This window comes from Saccopteryx leptura, chromosome 3, assembly GCF_036850995.1.
Source record: "Saccopteryx leptura isolate mSacLep1 chromosome 3, mSacLep1_pri_phased_curated, whole genome shotgun sequence".
Classification (NCBI taxonomy): Eukaryota; Metazoa; Chordata; class Mammalia; order Chiroptera; family Emballonuridae; genus Saccopteryx; species Saccopteryx leptura.
The window spans coordinates 346,570,757-346,585,802 of NC_089505.1; the positions used below are offsets into that span (position 1 = coordinate 346,570,757).

Here is a 15,046-nt window from a genome sequence, read left to right on the forward strand (position 1 = left end):
ACAGCTTGTGCGTGGTGAAAAAGCCAGGGGTCCCATCCAGTTCAGGCCATGGAAGATTACAAAGTCTGTGCTCTTTCCCGCTATCAAACTTCGAAGGCCAGTCCTGGGATATCAACCTCCCTGATTCTGCGATCTAGGAGTGGCTTCAATCTTTCGGGATTCCCTAAATAGCAGTCCACAGGCTTATAAAGGTTTTTAGTATAAAATGCAAACTACTATGTTTTCCAGGAAGTTAGAATTTACATTGTAAATTATAAACTAAAATAACATATAAAAACAGATATGAAATTCCACTGGGCTGAACCACAGGAAGCCGCTGTACTGGTAAGTCAAACGGCCAAAAAGGTACAGCAGACAATTCATCCTAACAACAAACATATAGTTCTAGGCTCTTTAGGGGTGCAGCCCAGGTCCCTGTGATGCACACACTTCATACTGTACCTGAACAGAAGCTGTTGCTGCTGATGGTCCTCGCTGAGCGCCCAGAGCTGCTGTGGTTGAACTCTCTGCTCTCTTCCTCAGAGAAGGGAGACTCGGAGGCTGGGGACACTTTGTGCTGTTGCTGGGGCCCATGGGGCCGAAGAATCAACCGGGGAATTCGGCTTCGGGCAAGCTCCTTCTCGTGGTGCACTCTCTGCTCCTTCTCAAAATTGGACATCAGAAAGAAAACAGAAGGAAACTTGTTTCCCCCTCTCAACTCCAGTCTGTTCCTCCTGGGCTCAGTTACTAAGAAATCACATTTCTGAATACTGAATCTTCACCGAGCAGTCCTTATCTCAGTTGCTGAAATGAATCCTAAACTCTTCCACTGAGCTAACCCTTCCACTCTACTGAAGAGCACACACTTGAGCAAGGGTGTGAGTGCATGTGCGTGCACGCGCACACACACACAACCACACACTCTCCCACGGCTGGCAGGAGGCCCACTCTACACACGCGTGCCATTCTGACTCACCTCCCCAGTCTGGCTTTTCTGTCGCATCCAAGCTTTCTGCTGTCTCAAAGGTTTTTTATTCCTCTCAGCACACTCCTTGATTTCCTCCACACTTCCATTCTGCCGTCCCTGGTTTAGCGGTGACAATTTGACTTCTGTTTTCCTATCTCCTCACAAAGTAGACCCCTGAACCTGGAACAATTCTCTCCTGATAGATCATGCAGCCTTATCTTTCCAAACCCTCCTCCTCCGGCCAGGATCTTAATTATTCATTAATATCCTGGTACACAAGGCTAGTTGCCAACAGAAAAGCAAACAAAAATCCAATACCCAGTAAGATGGCTCCACCTTTTACATCATTTTAGCTTTTGTTTTCCTTACAGGATACCCATGAGAAGAGATTTTTCTGTCTCTTCTTAAAAACACGGTATTAAATACAGAGGGTCGTGCCTTGGTTTTTTTTTTTTTTTTTTTAAATGCATAAAAAAGTAATATCTTGGCAATGTTTTGCCAATTTTAAAGTGCCTCCCCAACCATGATCTCATTTGATCTTTATAACCGAGGCTACAGAAAGGAACGCTGATTTATGCCCCTATTTACAGATGAGGAAAGTGAGGCTGAAAGAGGTAAGTAAAGATGCTCAGCCGCCGCCGCCCGTCACCCAGCAGCAGACTGGGCCCGGCATCCAGGGCTATTCCGAGTCCCCACCACTCTGCCTGATTAAAATGGATTCCTAGGAGGAGCTCTTTGCAAAAAAACCCACTGCTCCCTCCAACCTCTGCCACTGAAGACGGGTTTTGGATTAGTAACAAACACTGTTTCGAAACACGACCTCTCGCTCCTTTCCACGCTGCTTACCCTGAAGGGCGGCTGCCAGAGTAAACACCCCTGGGGGCCCGCACAGTGCGGGAACTGCAGGGGAAGCCCCGCCGCGGGAACGCCTGAGGTCGCTCGGCCCCCAGCCTGGCCAGGGGCGAGAGCCGCACCCAGCACCTGGACACCTGGCCTCTGGACGCCCGGCCTCTGGACGCCCGGCCTCTGGACACCCGGCCTCTGGACGCCCCGCCTCTGGACACCCGGCCTCTGGACACCCGGCCTCTGGACACCCAGCCTCTGGACACCCGGCCTCTGGACACCCGGCCTCTGGACGCGCTCCGCACATCAGTCCCCCAGCAAGTACCACCCGTCAGCCACTCCGCCGAGCTACACTGCAGACCCTGGGCCAATGCTGGCTCGCTGACATGCTCCGAGTTCTTATTTCTCACTCACCAGTAAATCAAATGGTTTTTAAGCACATCACATGCACAGATCGTCAACCGAGAGCTAGATCCCAAACCCCCAATTTCGGGAGATGGGATTAACCCACCAAAGGGGATCTTTTTCATGCTTCTGTCAACCCCCAAGTTTGTTCCTCCGGTACCCCCTACCCATGTCACCACCCAAGCAAACGCCCTCTGCCGCCCCATCGTCGGCCCCTTTGCCCGGTTTATCCTGACTCTACACGCCACCCCTGCCGCTCGCACCTGGCCGCTCCTCCCCGGAGCGCCCGGCTCCCCTCTCCGGCCGGCGCCCAGGGGCGCTGCCACCCGCGCCCGCACGACGTGCCCTCCTTACCTTAGACTCTCGGAGGGGTCCCATGGCGCTGCTGCCAGCCCGCTCCTCGCGCCGCCGCTGTCGCCGTCCGGGAGGAGGCACCTGCTCGCACCGGGGAGAGGAGACGCAGCTGAGCGGGGGCGGGGAGCCGAGGGCGTCCGCTGCGGGGCCGCCGCGCCGCCGCCACTGCGCGGTTCGCGCGGGCTCCGAGGGCGCGCCCGCCGCCCCGCCCCGCCCCGGCCGGACACGTGGTGCCTCCGGCCGCCCGGCACCGCCCCCTCCCCCCCAGCCTCCCTCACCTGCGGCCCCGGCGCAGCCTCCGCGCCCGGGGTACCCGTCCGCCCCTGGCCAGTCCTCCCTGTTCCGCGCGTCCCCCCCTCTCCGCGGAGCCGGACCCGGAGGGGGCGGGCGGACTCCGAGTATCTGCCCTCCGCGCCCGGGGTACCCGTCCGCCCGATCTCGCCCCTGGCAAGTCCCCCCTGTGCCGCGCGTCCCCCGCCCCCCCTGCGGAGCCGGACCCGGAGGGGGCGGGCGGACTCCGAGTATCTGCATCTGGGTGGTGACCGACATTCTTTTGGACACCGGGAATCCGGTTGGAAGGCTGTACACGTCGGACGCAGGAGCTGAGAAAAGCTGCGACATCACTGACAGCCAACATGGATGGAGAAGGGGAAAGTTTTTTTCCCCTCGCGGCACCTCCCTGCCCTCTCCAAGTCAACATACAACTTCCCACCGTTACCTCGCCCGAAAGAGACTGGGTGGCCCCCTCCACCCGGACCCCCGCCAAGCCAGTGCTGCAGGGCTGACACAGCATCTGGGTTTGGGGATCTCCAAGGCCGCGATTCCCCTCGGGGGATTTGCATTAGAAGGTCCTCGGGTGGGCCACACAGGGCCGCAGGCAAACAGCGCGAGGGGAGCCAGGCTGCAAAGCAGGCGAGTAGCCTTTTCTGCAGTTCTGCTCTCAGCTGTGCGGGAGTGAGCCCCGCCGGGCACACGCGCTAGGAGGAGCACTGCACTTGAACTCAGAAAGCCGGTGCAAGGCACTAGTCCATTCCCTGCCAGCTGAGTACTTTCATGCCTAAACTTCTTGCCCAATTCTGAAAGAATGGCATCTGAACCTTGACCTTTTTGAACTTGCAGTTTATCCTCGTGAAATTGAGGGACAATAATATTTACCTCAAAGGGTAGCTGTAAGGAGTAGATGAGGGAAACAAAAGAGCTGTACCCAGCTGATGGAACAGAACTTTCCAAAGGGCGGTTAAGTCACCTCCAGGTCATCCATTCAGTGTGTGCTGAGGTCTCTTGCGTGACTGGCAGAAAAAATCATTCGAGGCAGACAATTTTATTCAAATAAGCTCCAAAACCTGTCCAACTGAAGTCTTAGAATAGAGACCATCAGCTGGCTCATGGGCCTTGATTTATTATTACACTTGGTATGCTTAAATCTTATCTGGTGATGGAACTCAACATACATAATAACTTAGATGCTCTTTATGCAGAATTGGAGAGTATTATAGGTAGCAATGTGTGTGGGGAACAGCCTGATCCTTATCCCCAAGTGTCTGTTCTACACGGGAGGACTATGATCCATAAACATCATATCTCACTATCTGATATCCCCATTTGTGCTCCAAACAGCTCTTTTTTTCTCAGTTCTCAACTGTCAAGTCTACAAATGTACTATGAATCTAGAGAAATGAAATCAGAGGATTGGTGGAATCTATTTGCCTTTTTCCTATAGCTCCAAAGAAACTTTACTTCATAAATCTTCACACCTTTTCAGTCAACTTAGATCTATTAAACAGTGAGATTGGTAATCTTAGAATTCCTCATTTGGGGGTAAGGGGTGATTAAATAATAGTTTCTATAGCCATAGCTGTCTCAGACATGGACTTCAGAAAAGTGATGGTCCATGATGATTCCTACAGTTTATTATCTCCAAAATTATGAGCCCGAGGACATATACTGTTCAATAGGAATGAACTGTTAAGGTCACAAGGTTCTTCTAAGCTGCCTACTGAGAACTGAGAATTGAGTTTGGGGGTCTAATACCTGGAACAGCCTCCACTGAACTAGTTCAGAACCTCAGAGTCATTCTTGACTACTTCTTCCTCCTGTGGTCCCCAGAGAGCAGAAACCACCGTGATCTCCATGCTACCCTAGTAATAATGTCTCGAATTGAATTACTTCTGTCTACTAATCAACTGCATATCTTCATTTAAATCCTCAACCACAAATGTTCTGGATCATTGCATAGTGGTCTAACTAAAGTTGTCTTGCTTCCAATTTTGTCTTTTATTCCTTCCTCACCAGTTTTTCAGTTTTCCACAAGGCCGTTCTGAAAGGCCAAAGCAAGACATGCTTCTTCATTAAAACCTATTAATGATTTTCCAGATAACCTCCAAATAATGTTCCAACTCCTTAATGGCAAAACGCTTTTTATAGTCTAGCCTTGTTTGCCTCTCTGATCTCATTTCTTGCCACTCTTCTCTCTCCTGCCAGGTATCTTGCCCCCTTCCTTTCCTCCTTCACTAAGCCCCTCCCTCCACAAATGGATACCCCTCCAACTGTAAAATTTTTCATTCTCTGGAGGTATCAGCCCTCTTTTCCTCTAAACTGTTGCACATGCTGGTCCCTTTGTCTAGAGCATCTCTTGCACTCCACCATCCTCCTCACCTCCTAACATACAGTAACTTTCATTTTAGAGACAGCTTCTTCCAGTAAACCTCCCCTAAACCCCCAAGAAGCATCCAATTCTCCCTTACATACTTCCAGGACAGCTGTATTTCATTTACCCCAGGAGAGCTGTTATGCTTTTGTATCAGAATTCCCTATCTATCTGTCTGTCTTCACCAGGGATCACAGGCTATGCCTAGTACAGGTCTTGCCACACAGTAGGCACACAATATGTGATAGTCAAATGAATGAATAAATGGATGACTGAGCAACTTCTATAACTGCATAAGGGGCTCATCCGTAAGTACAGAATAAAGAACATAGACACAACTTCTGTTCTGAAAATGACTCAGGGAAAGCTGCCTCCATTATGTCTTTGTATTTGATGATGGGGTGTGCCTAAAAAAATCCAACATGTGTTCAGTGAAAGCTTTTACTGCAGAAGTGCAGGCAGTGAGAGGTTGTGCAATGAGAGGCTCCCTGTTGTCACCATAGCAACCCTGCGGAGGGAAAGGCTGATGATTTAGTGTTCAAATGCCTCTCAGCTCTGTACTTTTGGAACCCAAGCCTGTTTTTCCACTGTTCTAAAAGGCAAGTTTTACAAATGATAGTATCTATGTTGCCTTAGATTTCATTCTCATGTCATTAAGAGAAACGTCTTACAATGTTTGAATTAAATCACCAAAGAGATATAATGTAATACAGTATATTCATCCTTCATCTGCTTTAAATATTTTCATGCATCATTTTCAGTTTCTACTGACATACTTATTTTCTGGTATGGTCTTGTAATCTTGTGGTTTTTCTTTTGAATGTCATGCTGGTTTTTAGAAAATATCAGCTGCTTTAAGGAGACTAGAACCCTTCAAGATTATCAACAACACGCCTGCCCAGGCCTGGGAAGAAACAGGGTATGGCAGATTGGGGGAAAAGAAATGTGTCCATGTAATTATGCCTCCAAATCATGTATAAATTGATTGTTTGTTTATGTGGAATTTGTAATTAACTGATTCATACATTTCATTTGGCCACAACTTTATATTTTTTGGGCTCTTTCACACATACAATTTTATTTGAGCCTCACAAAAATCCTTGTGAGGTGTATGTGGCCACTCTCTGAAACCAGGTAAGTGAAAAGAATAGGTTTTATGAATAAGAATCCCCACCCCCAACCAGACTGCAAACTTCCCAGCAAAAACAATACAAATCACTGCCACAGAGAAAACATCTGCACCTTACAATCAGGACACATCCTGGTCCCCACATCCACTCTTCCTCACAGCTCACCTGAGTATGCGGGGGGTCTTCTGGGACTCAGTCAGGGCTGATAAAGCACCATCTCCTAAGCCTGTCGGCTGTGCAAGCAAGCGCTGCCGTCTGTCTCAGGGACCTGATGTTGGGTGATCTGCACAGCAACAAGGAGCAGCTGACGTGCTTTAGATCACGTCATGAAGAGAAGAAACTGGGGCATCCTGGGAATGTCTGTGGTGGTGTGTAGACCCATATTTTTCTTACCAGGGAAAGAGCTGCCTGTTTTCCCTTAAGAGCTTGTGTGAGTGATCAACCCTCCTCCTCTTACTGTATGTATGTTATTGTTACTAAGTGGTTAAAGGATTTTGATATTGTAAAACTTTAATGAGTAGAATTCCACAAACCATTCCCTGCTGAGGGGGCCCAGAGAATAGCAAGGGTAGAAAGGGGAGTGGGAACCTGAAGCAATTATCTCTGCTCTGCAATTGAGTTTTCAGGCAGAGGCATCTCTCAGATGAAGAACTGGAATTAAAGGCAAGTCCACGTGAGGTGAGGAGACAGAGGTTCTACTTTTGTGGTCTTTTGTCCATTTGTGAGAATAGGGGAAGAGACTAACTGAAGACACGAGTATGGTGGTCATATTGAACAAAATGGGGACACATGGTTGAATAAATAGATGTTGATTTACTGGGACAGTAGATAAGAATGACTGAAATTAAGATGCTCTGGAAAGTATGAGTGTAAAGGATGCCATCCAGGCGAGAGAGACTGACTCCTGACATTTACCTAATGAAATGCTTCAACTGCTGGGACAAGACAGGCAGATAGGTGGGTCTTACAGACTCACAGAAAGGGCAAAGAATGCTATCTGTAAATTGGCATAGGAAGGACTAAATCTGGAGGCTGAATTCTGAGCTTGAGAGAAAAGCACCTTCCTTTCCCAAGAGACCAAGAGACCAGAAAGTATGAGAAGGACAGGGCAGCTGAAAGCTTCCTGAACCCAGAAGGTAGGTAGCTCTCTAGAGAGAAGGCAAGGAATGAAGGCTAAGACTCTTCTTAGACGTTGTGGGTGTAGAGCAGGTAGCCCAGATTAGGGGCTCTGAAAGATTCACTCAGCAACCACAGCAGCCTAGGTTGAGACAAGAAATTTATAATCTGGATTCCCAGAAAGCAGACCTGTGACTAGATTTGAGTTACATGAAAATAAAAGATCTGCTCTCCATTGTATCACTTTATTTCCACGATTATGTACTTATTATCCCTTAAGATTTCTGGTTAGTGTGCCTTTGAATTTCTAAAAAAAAAAAAATATATATATATATATATATTGCTTTTATTTCTTCTAAAATATGGAGAGAGAGAGAGGTGAGGACTTTGAGATTGTCTAACAGGGGTAGTCAACCTTTTTATACCTACCGCCCACTTTTGTATCTCTGTTAGTAGTAAAATTTTCTAACCGCCCACCGGTTACACAGTGATAGTGATTTATAAAGTAGGGAAGTAACTGTACTTTATAAAATTTATAAAGCAGAGTTACAGCAAGTTAAAGCATATAATAATAATTACTTACCAAGTACTTTATGTCGGATTTTTGCTAAGTTTGGCAGATTAAATCTTTATAAAACAACTTACTATTGTTAAATCTATCTTTTTATTTATACTTTGGTTGCTCGGCTACCGTCCACCATGAAGGCTGGAACGCCCACTAGTGGGCGGTAGAGACCAGGTTGACTACCACTGGTACAAGGACAAGAGCAGTTACCTATTGCAAAATGGAGCACAGTGCCCCTAGAGGCTAATTTCTATAATGGCAGCTACTGGAGCCCAGGGGAAACCTAGATGCACCTTGCCAGCTGGAGAGACTGATGAGGGTGGGGTTGGGGTGGGGGTGGGGTGGAGGTTACCTCTGCATTTATAGAACTGAAAACAGTTTTGGTTGCTACTTTATTTCTACTTCGCAGGAAATTCCTGTGAGCCATTTCCTTCACCACCTGAAATTTTGTGACCTAGTAAATAAAGCCCTTTCGATGTTGTTGCAGCTATTTTCCAATTCAGTGCAGAAAAATCTGTCGGAAAATAAATGCAGAATTTGGGAATCTGGCCTATGTTGTTTTGTCTATTCATGTGTCCTTCCTAGCTATTTATAGAATGCTGGTTAATCAAAAAGAAAAAAAGTCACTTCATAAAAAAGATAACTTTAACTAAAACTGCATCATCAACATTTTGGAAATTAAAAGAAAAAATATTACTTGTCATTTCACTGCCCTAACATCAATTATCCACACTCCTTCTGTTAGGTTTTTCGTGAATTTTTCAGGCTTATCCTTCAATGCAGCACTGTTAAAATGAGAACAAAATTCTAAGTGACATACAGCATTTGGTGGCTCTGGACCCCATCACATCTGGCTGAGTCCGGTGGCTGTGGTAGGCTCCCATGCCCACTGTTTACCCAGAAGGTACCACCTGTTTGTCCTCTGGGTGGGCACTAAGCTGGGATAGGAGCCTCCCGGTCCTCCTTTCCACTGCTGACGAAATGTTGGGGTTGCTATGGAAACTCTGAAGCTCAAGGGTAGCTTCCCATGTCCCTGGCCCTGGTGGCAACTGAGCCAGCCAAAAGTATCAGGAAAAGCTGCCAGTAATATGGTGGAGAATTAGTAAATTCAAGGCTGGAGAAATGACCTCAACTCAGAAGCTGGTAGAAAACCATCTGCGCCCCTTTCTATTTGGAGCCCAGCTACTGGCTTGCATGATGCAATGCTGACTCAGGGGAGAGCAGGAAAGTGCAACGAGTTTTGTGATGTCTGCAAAGCGATCTGTGATGAAAAAATGTAGTTTACTAAAGGACATGGATTCTCAAGTGCCATAGGCCTGGTGAGCCTTTATTTATTTATTTATTTATTTATTTATTTATTTTACCTCTTTCTGACTACGATTTAGGGAAGTTATTTAAGATTGAGAGAAAAGCACCTTCCTTTCCCAAGAGACCAGAAAGTATGAGAAGGACAGGGCAGCTGAAAGCTTCCTGAGCCCAGAAGGTAGGTAGCTCTCTAGAGAGAAGGCGAGGAATGAAGGCTAAGACTCTTCTTAGACGTTGTGGGTATAGAGCAGGTAGCCCAGATTAGGGACTCTGAAAGATTCACTCAGCATCCCTCTAGACTCAGGATGTGATAACTGTATGTTAGAGGCAGGGTGAGGGGGGGAGAAAGGAAGGAAGGGAGGGAGAGAGGGAGGGAGAGAGAGAGGGAGGGAGGGAGGGAAGGAGAGAAGGAAGAAGAAAGCTCAGTCTGCACCAGTTAATGTCTTTGAGCAAACTGACTTCTCTGATCCTCACTTTCTCACCTGTAAAATGGGCTTAATAATAGTAATTAGTTCATAATACTGATGTAAGGATGAGCTAAGAATACACACATAGCCTACCTATTATGTCTGGCGCATGGTTAGAACTTAATGTATGTTCTTTTCCCCTCAAGATCAACCACCATTGCTGCCTCCTGTTTGCTATTTCACATTCTCTTCTTCCTAAAGATTTTCAACTAATTTTCTAAAAAATTTTCCATCGATTGAGAGTGGGGTGGGGAGGGAGAAGCATCAGCTCTTTGTTCCACTTAGTTGTTCCATTTAGTTGTGTAATTACTGACTGCTACTTGTATGTGCCCTGACCAGGGATTGAACCAGTGACCTTGGTGTGCCAGGATGACACTTTGTTTACTGAGCCACCTGGCCAGGGTGAGATTTCTAATTTTATTAAAGAGAAACTATAAGTTTTTCTCAGATGACTTATGAGTTATAAAGAAACTGAATTTCTTATTAGAAAAGATGTTGACAGGACTTTCCTTCCCAAAGATAAAAGGCATGATAAATGGCAAAATACTTATTCATTCATTCATTCATTCACTCACTCATTCATTCATTTATTCATTCATTCACCAATGTTTACTTTATTCCTGTTCTGAGCCAGGCACTGGATCAGGCTCTTGTTCCAGAGTATTCAAAGATGAACAGTGCTTCCTGTCCTCACGCACCTCAGAGTCTAATGGAGGTGTGGGCACGGCCGTCAGCTGTTATGCTGCTCACTGTTAATACCGTACTGATGAATGTCCTGGGCGCTTGGCAGTTTCTCACTGAATTAGAGTGGGATCTGAGGCTTCCAGGGGTGAGTTTTGAGATGAATTTTGAAGGATAAATAGGTTCTATTGTAATTTTGGCTCCTTCAGAGTTTCTTTCTCTCTCCCCTTCCACCCCCCACACTCTTTCTTCTTCTCCATCCCCCACACCAAAATCTCCTTGCATTTTGAGCAACTTGTGCTGCTCTACATACTGGTCCACAATATATTTTTTAATTTTATTTTTCAATCACGGTTTACATTCAATATTATTTTGTATTAGTTTCAGTGGTTAGACAATCATATGTTTTACAAAGTGGTCCCCCCTCAATAAGTCCGCAATAGATTGATGAGGAGAGAAGGTTTAGGTTTCCCTTGAATCTTTGTTGTCTGACTGAAACCTTCTGGAGAAAGGCATTTTTTCACAGAGTTTAGATTACCTAACACAGCATCAAGCATAGAACCTAGTACCTCAACCAGCATTTTGTTAATTAGCAATATTATTTTAAATTTCCAGAACATTTTGTTATACTGCCACCTACTGGTTTATTAGTGAATTTTTCTTCTGGCCGGTAAAGTCTCGGTTGGCAATGAAGTCTTCAAACAAATCTTAACATTGCTTTTATTCAAACTTTCAGAACATGTTCAAAGTTTAAGGACACATATCACTTACTATGAACATGATATATATTTAGAGAGGTGGGATATTGGGCAGGTGCTCTGATATCTGTGTTTTTCTTTACTTGCTGAGCCACTGTAGACAAGCAAGATAAATCATACAGTATTTATAAGTCCTCTGGTAAGTCACATTCAGATAGTCTCTATCTTATCTATTCACAGGTATAATTTTTTGAGTTAATAAACTTTTTTTGGAGCAGATTTAGGTTGATAGAAAAACAAAAATGTACAGATAGTTCCCTTGGTATACCATTTTACCAAGATCTTTTTTTTTTTTTTTTTTTTTTTTTATCTTTGGACAGAATCCATTTCCTGTTTACTTGACTTATTTGATATAATTATACTCAACTTCTGAAGAAGGCACAAATCTGTGCGTATCAAATGGATCTACACCTCTCCCGCTACCTCTGCCCTTCCCCACAGTCCTTTACCTGTTTGGTTTGCCTGCAAGGTCTTCTGCGTCTTCATGGTGGACTTACAGCCGAGACTGCTGGATCTTTCTTGGGTAGTTTAAAGAGCGTTACCTCTCCGCTGGCCTGAAGCCGAGCACAGGTGGAAACTCCGCCGCCCTGCTGGTGAATGCCACTGCTCGCACCTGCTCTCTAACTGAGGTGGGGCCTCAGTGCTACCAGCAATCAGTTTATGCTGCGCAGTCAGCCTTTCCTCCTGCTCTCCTCCAGGTCTATTTGAAACCTTCTCCACATTCCAAACCTACCAACCTCCACCTCTACATTCATGCTCTGTAGATACCTCTATCTACTGATTGACACACACAGAAACTACTAAAGGAATTCTCTCAATTTCAGGCCTCTAAAATCTATAAATTCACCTACCTCTACCCTTCAGAATGGAAGTTGTTCCTCTTCTGTTCAAGGGTAATTCCTTTCCCCTAGGCTTTGGATTCCACCCTTTCCCACCTCTTAAGTCATTCCATCAGTTAGTCCTTCTAACTCACAAGGCTACTATTTTCTTATCTGTAAAGTGGAATGATTACAGTACCTACCTCATACGGTTACTGTAAGCATCAGAGGATTTAATACACATAAACTTGGAAGAGCACCTAGTATATATTAAGCACTGACTAGGTGCAAGCTGTTATCATTAGCTATTATTTCTTTTTTGATAACTTTAACCTACTTTCCTATCAGACACTTCATGTCAGGATTCAATATGCTGAAGTCTTTCCTAATGAAACAAATGATATCTTCAACTCTCGCATCTTTCTAGTACGACCCAGCTGTTTCTCCCCATTCATCACCAAACTTCTGAAGAAGAGTCCCTATTCACATTTCACTCTCTCCCTGCCCACTCCACTCAACTACACATACCCACCACTCTACTAAACAACTCTTACCCAGTCACCAAGGCTCTCTATGTGATTTAATGTAACAGCTAGTTTTTAACCCAATCTTGATCGCTCATGTGCCTTTGGCATAAACACTGCCACATTTTTAAAAACTGCCTTCCTTCTGTAACTCAGCCCTCCTGTTCTTTCCTTCCTAGTATCCCTTCAGGCCATTCCTTACATGTTGGTGTCCCTTGGTTTTTTAGCCCTGACCCTCCTGTGTTTTCATCCTGACTTCCTCCCCAAGTAGTGTCTTTCTTTTCAACTGCTTCAATTACTATTTATAGGCAGCTCTTCCATATACATTCCATAATTCCACATCTCTGTTCCATAATGCATCTGGATACTTCGGCTTTATATCCCACAAGGCACACACACTCGCTGCATTCCAAATGGAATTCATCATACTTCTAAAAGCTGACATTCTTGTCTTTCCTAGATTAATAGATGCTGTCATCATGTGGATCCTGGAACCTGGGTGGTATTCTTTTTTTTTTTTTTTTTTTTTTTACAGAGGCAGAGATAAACAGGGACAGACAGACAGGAACAGAGAGATGAGAAGCATCAATCATCAGTTTCTTGTTGCGCGTTGCGACTTCTTAGTTGTTCATTGATTGCTTTCTCACATGTGCCTTGACCGTGGGCCCTCAGCAGACCGAGTAACCCCCTGCTGGAGCCAGCGACCTTGGGTCCAAGCTGGTGAGCTCTTTGCTCAAGCCAGATGAGCCCGCGCTCAAGCTGGCGACTTCGGGGTCTCAAACCTGGGTCCTTCCGCATCCCAGTCCGACGCTCTATCCACTGCGCCACCACCTGGTCAGGCCTGGGTGGTATTCTTAAATCTCCTTTCTCCCTCACATTTACAACTAATTGGAACCTCAGTCCAATCTAGTCTACTGCTTATTTATCTTTAAAATGTGCATATGTCTCAATCCACCTCTTCCTGCCTGGATTTCTAACCTGGTCTATAGACTTGCCTCCTTCATACATTTTAAACAGAAGCCAGAACGATCTCTTTAAAGTACAAATCACCCCCACCCTACACCCCACCTGAAATGCTCTAATGCTCACCACTGCCTTCAAGATCAAGTTCATATACTAATAAGATCCCTCATGATCTAATCCTTGCACTTTCTCTTTGACCTTCACAAATATTGTTCCCTTTACATAGAACATTCTCCCTTTGACCTTCACAAACATTAAACCATCTCCCATCACCAAAGTCCAGTTCCTAATGTCCTCTAAGACAATTTGATTTGTTAACAATCATGGAATTTACTTTGGTCTTGAGTGTGAAATAGGAGAGAATGATTTCTGGCTTTGAAAATATTTTCTGCTGAAACTACATATGTATATAATGTCACAGAAAGATAAAACCATGTTGAAAATATAATGAACATGGAAGCTATATTAGCTTTTGGGCTTGCATGAATTAAAGAGCACTTTAAAAAATATTTTCATGATCAAGTAAAATAATAACTTCCAAATTGGTGTAAATTGAAAAGCTTCTGTCAGAGAAAATGCATACATTTCATCCTATTTATTATAAAATATTAATTTAGCTTCATCATTTTAATGGACTTATTTCTTTTGAGTGAAAATTCAAAGAATTCTCTTTGAAAAAGTATACCTGTATACTGCATTGTGTATCTGCAGAAAAGATGAAATACTGCCATTTGCAACAACGTAGATGGACCTTGAGAATATTATGCAAAGGGAAATAAATCAGAAGAAGTTAAGAACTGTATAATTTCACTCGTACATGGGATATAAAACTGAAGTCACAGACACAGACAACAACCAGAGGGAAGGAGGGTGGGAAGGTTGTGAGGGCTGTAAAGGGGAGGGTGTAAAGCGGACCAAATATATGGTAATGGAAGACGATTTGACTTTGGGTTGTGGATACACAATGTAATACAGGGGTCCCCAAACTATGGCCCACGGGCCATATGCGGCCCTCAGAGGCCATTTATCTGGCCCTCGCAGCACTTCCGGAAGGGGCACCTCTTTCATTGGTGGTCAGTGAGAGGAGCATAGTTCCCATTGAAATACTGGTCAGTTTGTTGATTTAAATTTACTTGTTCTTTATTTTAAATATTGTATTTGTTCCCGTTTTGGTTTTTTACTTTAAAATAAGATATGTGCAGTGTGCATGGGGATTTGTTCATAGTTTTTTTTATATTCCAGCCCTCAAACGGTCTGAGGGACAGTGAATTGGCCCCCTGTGTTAAAAGTTTGGGGACCCTGATGTAATATATGATCATGTGTCACAAAAACATTATAAAATTATATATACTAAGGAAAGTAAAATCAAGTTTTACAGATCATAGAATTCTACATTTGAAATTTATATAATCTTATTAACCAAAGTCATCCCAATAAGTTTATTATAAAAAAGGAACAGAATAAAATTAAAAAGTATTTTCATGATTTCTTTTTATAGATTTTCCTCCTATATTGTCCTATAAC

The 15,046-nt window shown here is 44.6% G+C and overlaps 1 protein-coding gene across 3 annotated transcripts in view; it reads right to left on the reverse strand.

Moving 5' to 3' along the window:
* The window catches only part of SYBU (syntabulin), a 122,549-nt gene that overhangs the window by 72,128 nt on the left and 35,375 nt on the right, over positions 1 to 15,046 (reverse strand). The window contains exons 1-3 of one of the 3 annotated variants that reach the window (XM_066379365.1): positions 6,491 to 6,597; positions 2,549 to 2,629; positions 442 to 643 (exon numbers count right to left, since the gene is read on the reverse strand). In XM_066379365.1, the coding sequence (XP_066235462.1) occupies positions 442 to 643; positions 2,549 to 2,572 (226 nt within the window). In that variant the 5' untranslated portion in view covers positions 2,573 to 2,629; positions 6,491 to 6,597. Of the gene's footprint in view, positions 1 to 441; positions 644 to 2,548; positions 2,706 to 6,490; positions 6,598 to 15,046 lie in introns of those variants that run through there. The other 2 variants (XM_066379367.1, XM_066379366.1) reach the window with 2 other exon arrangements.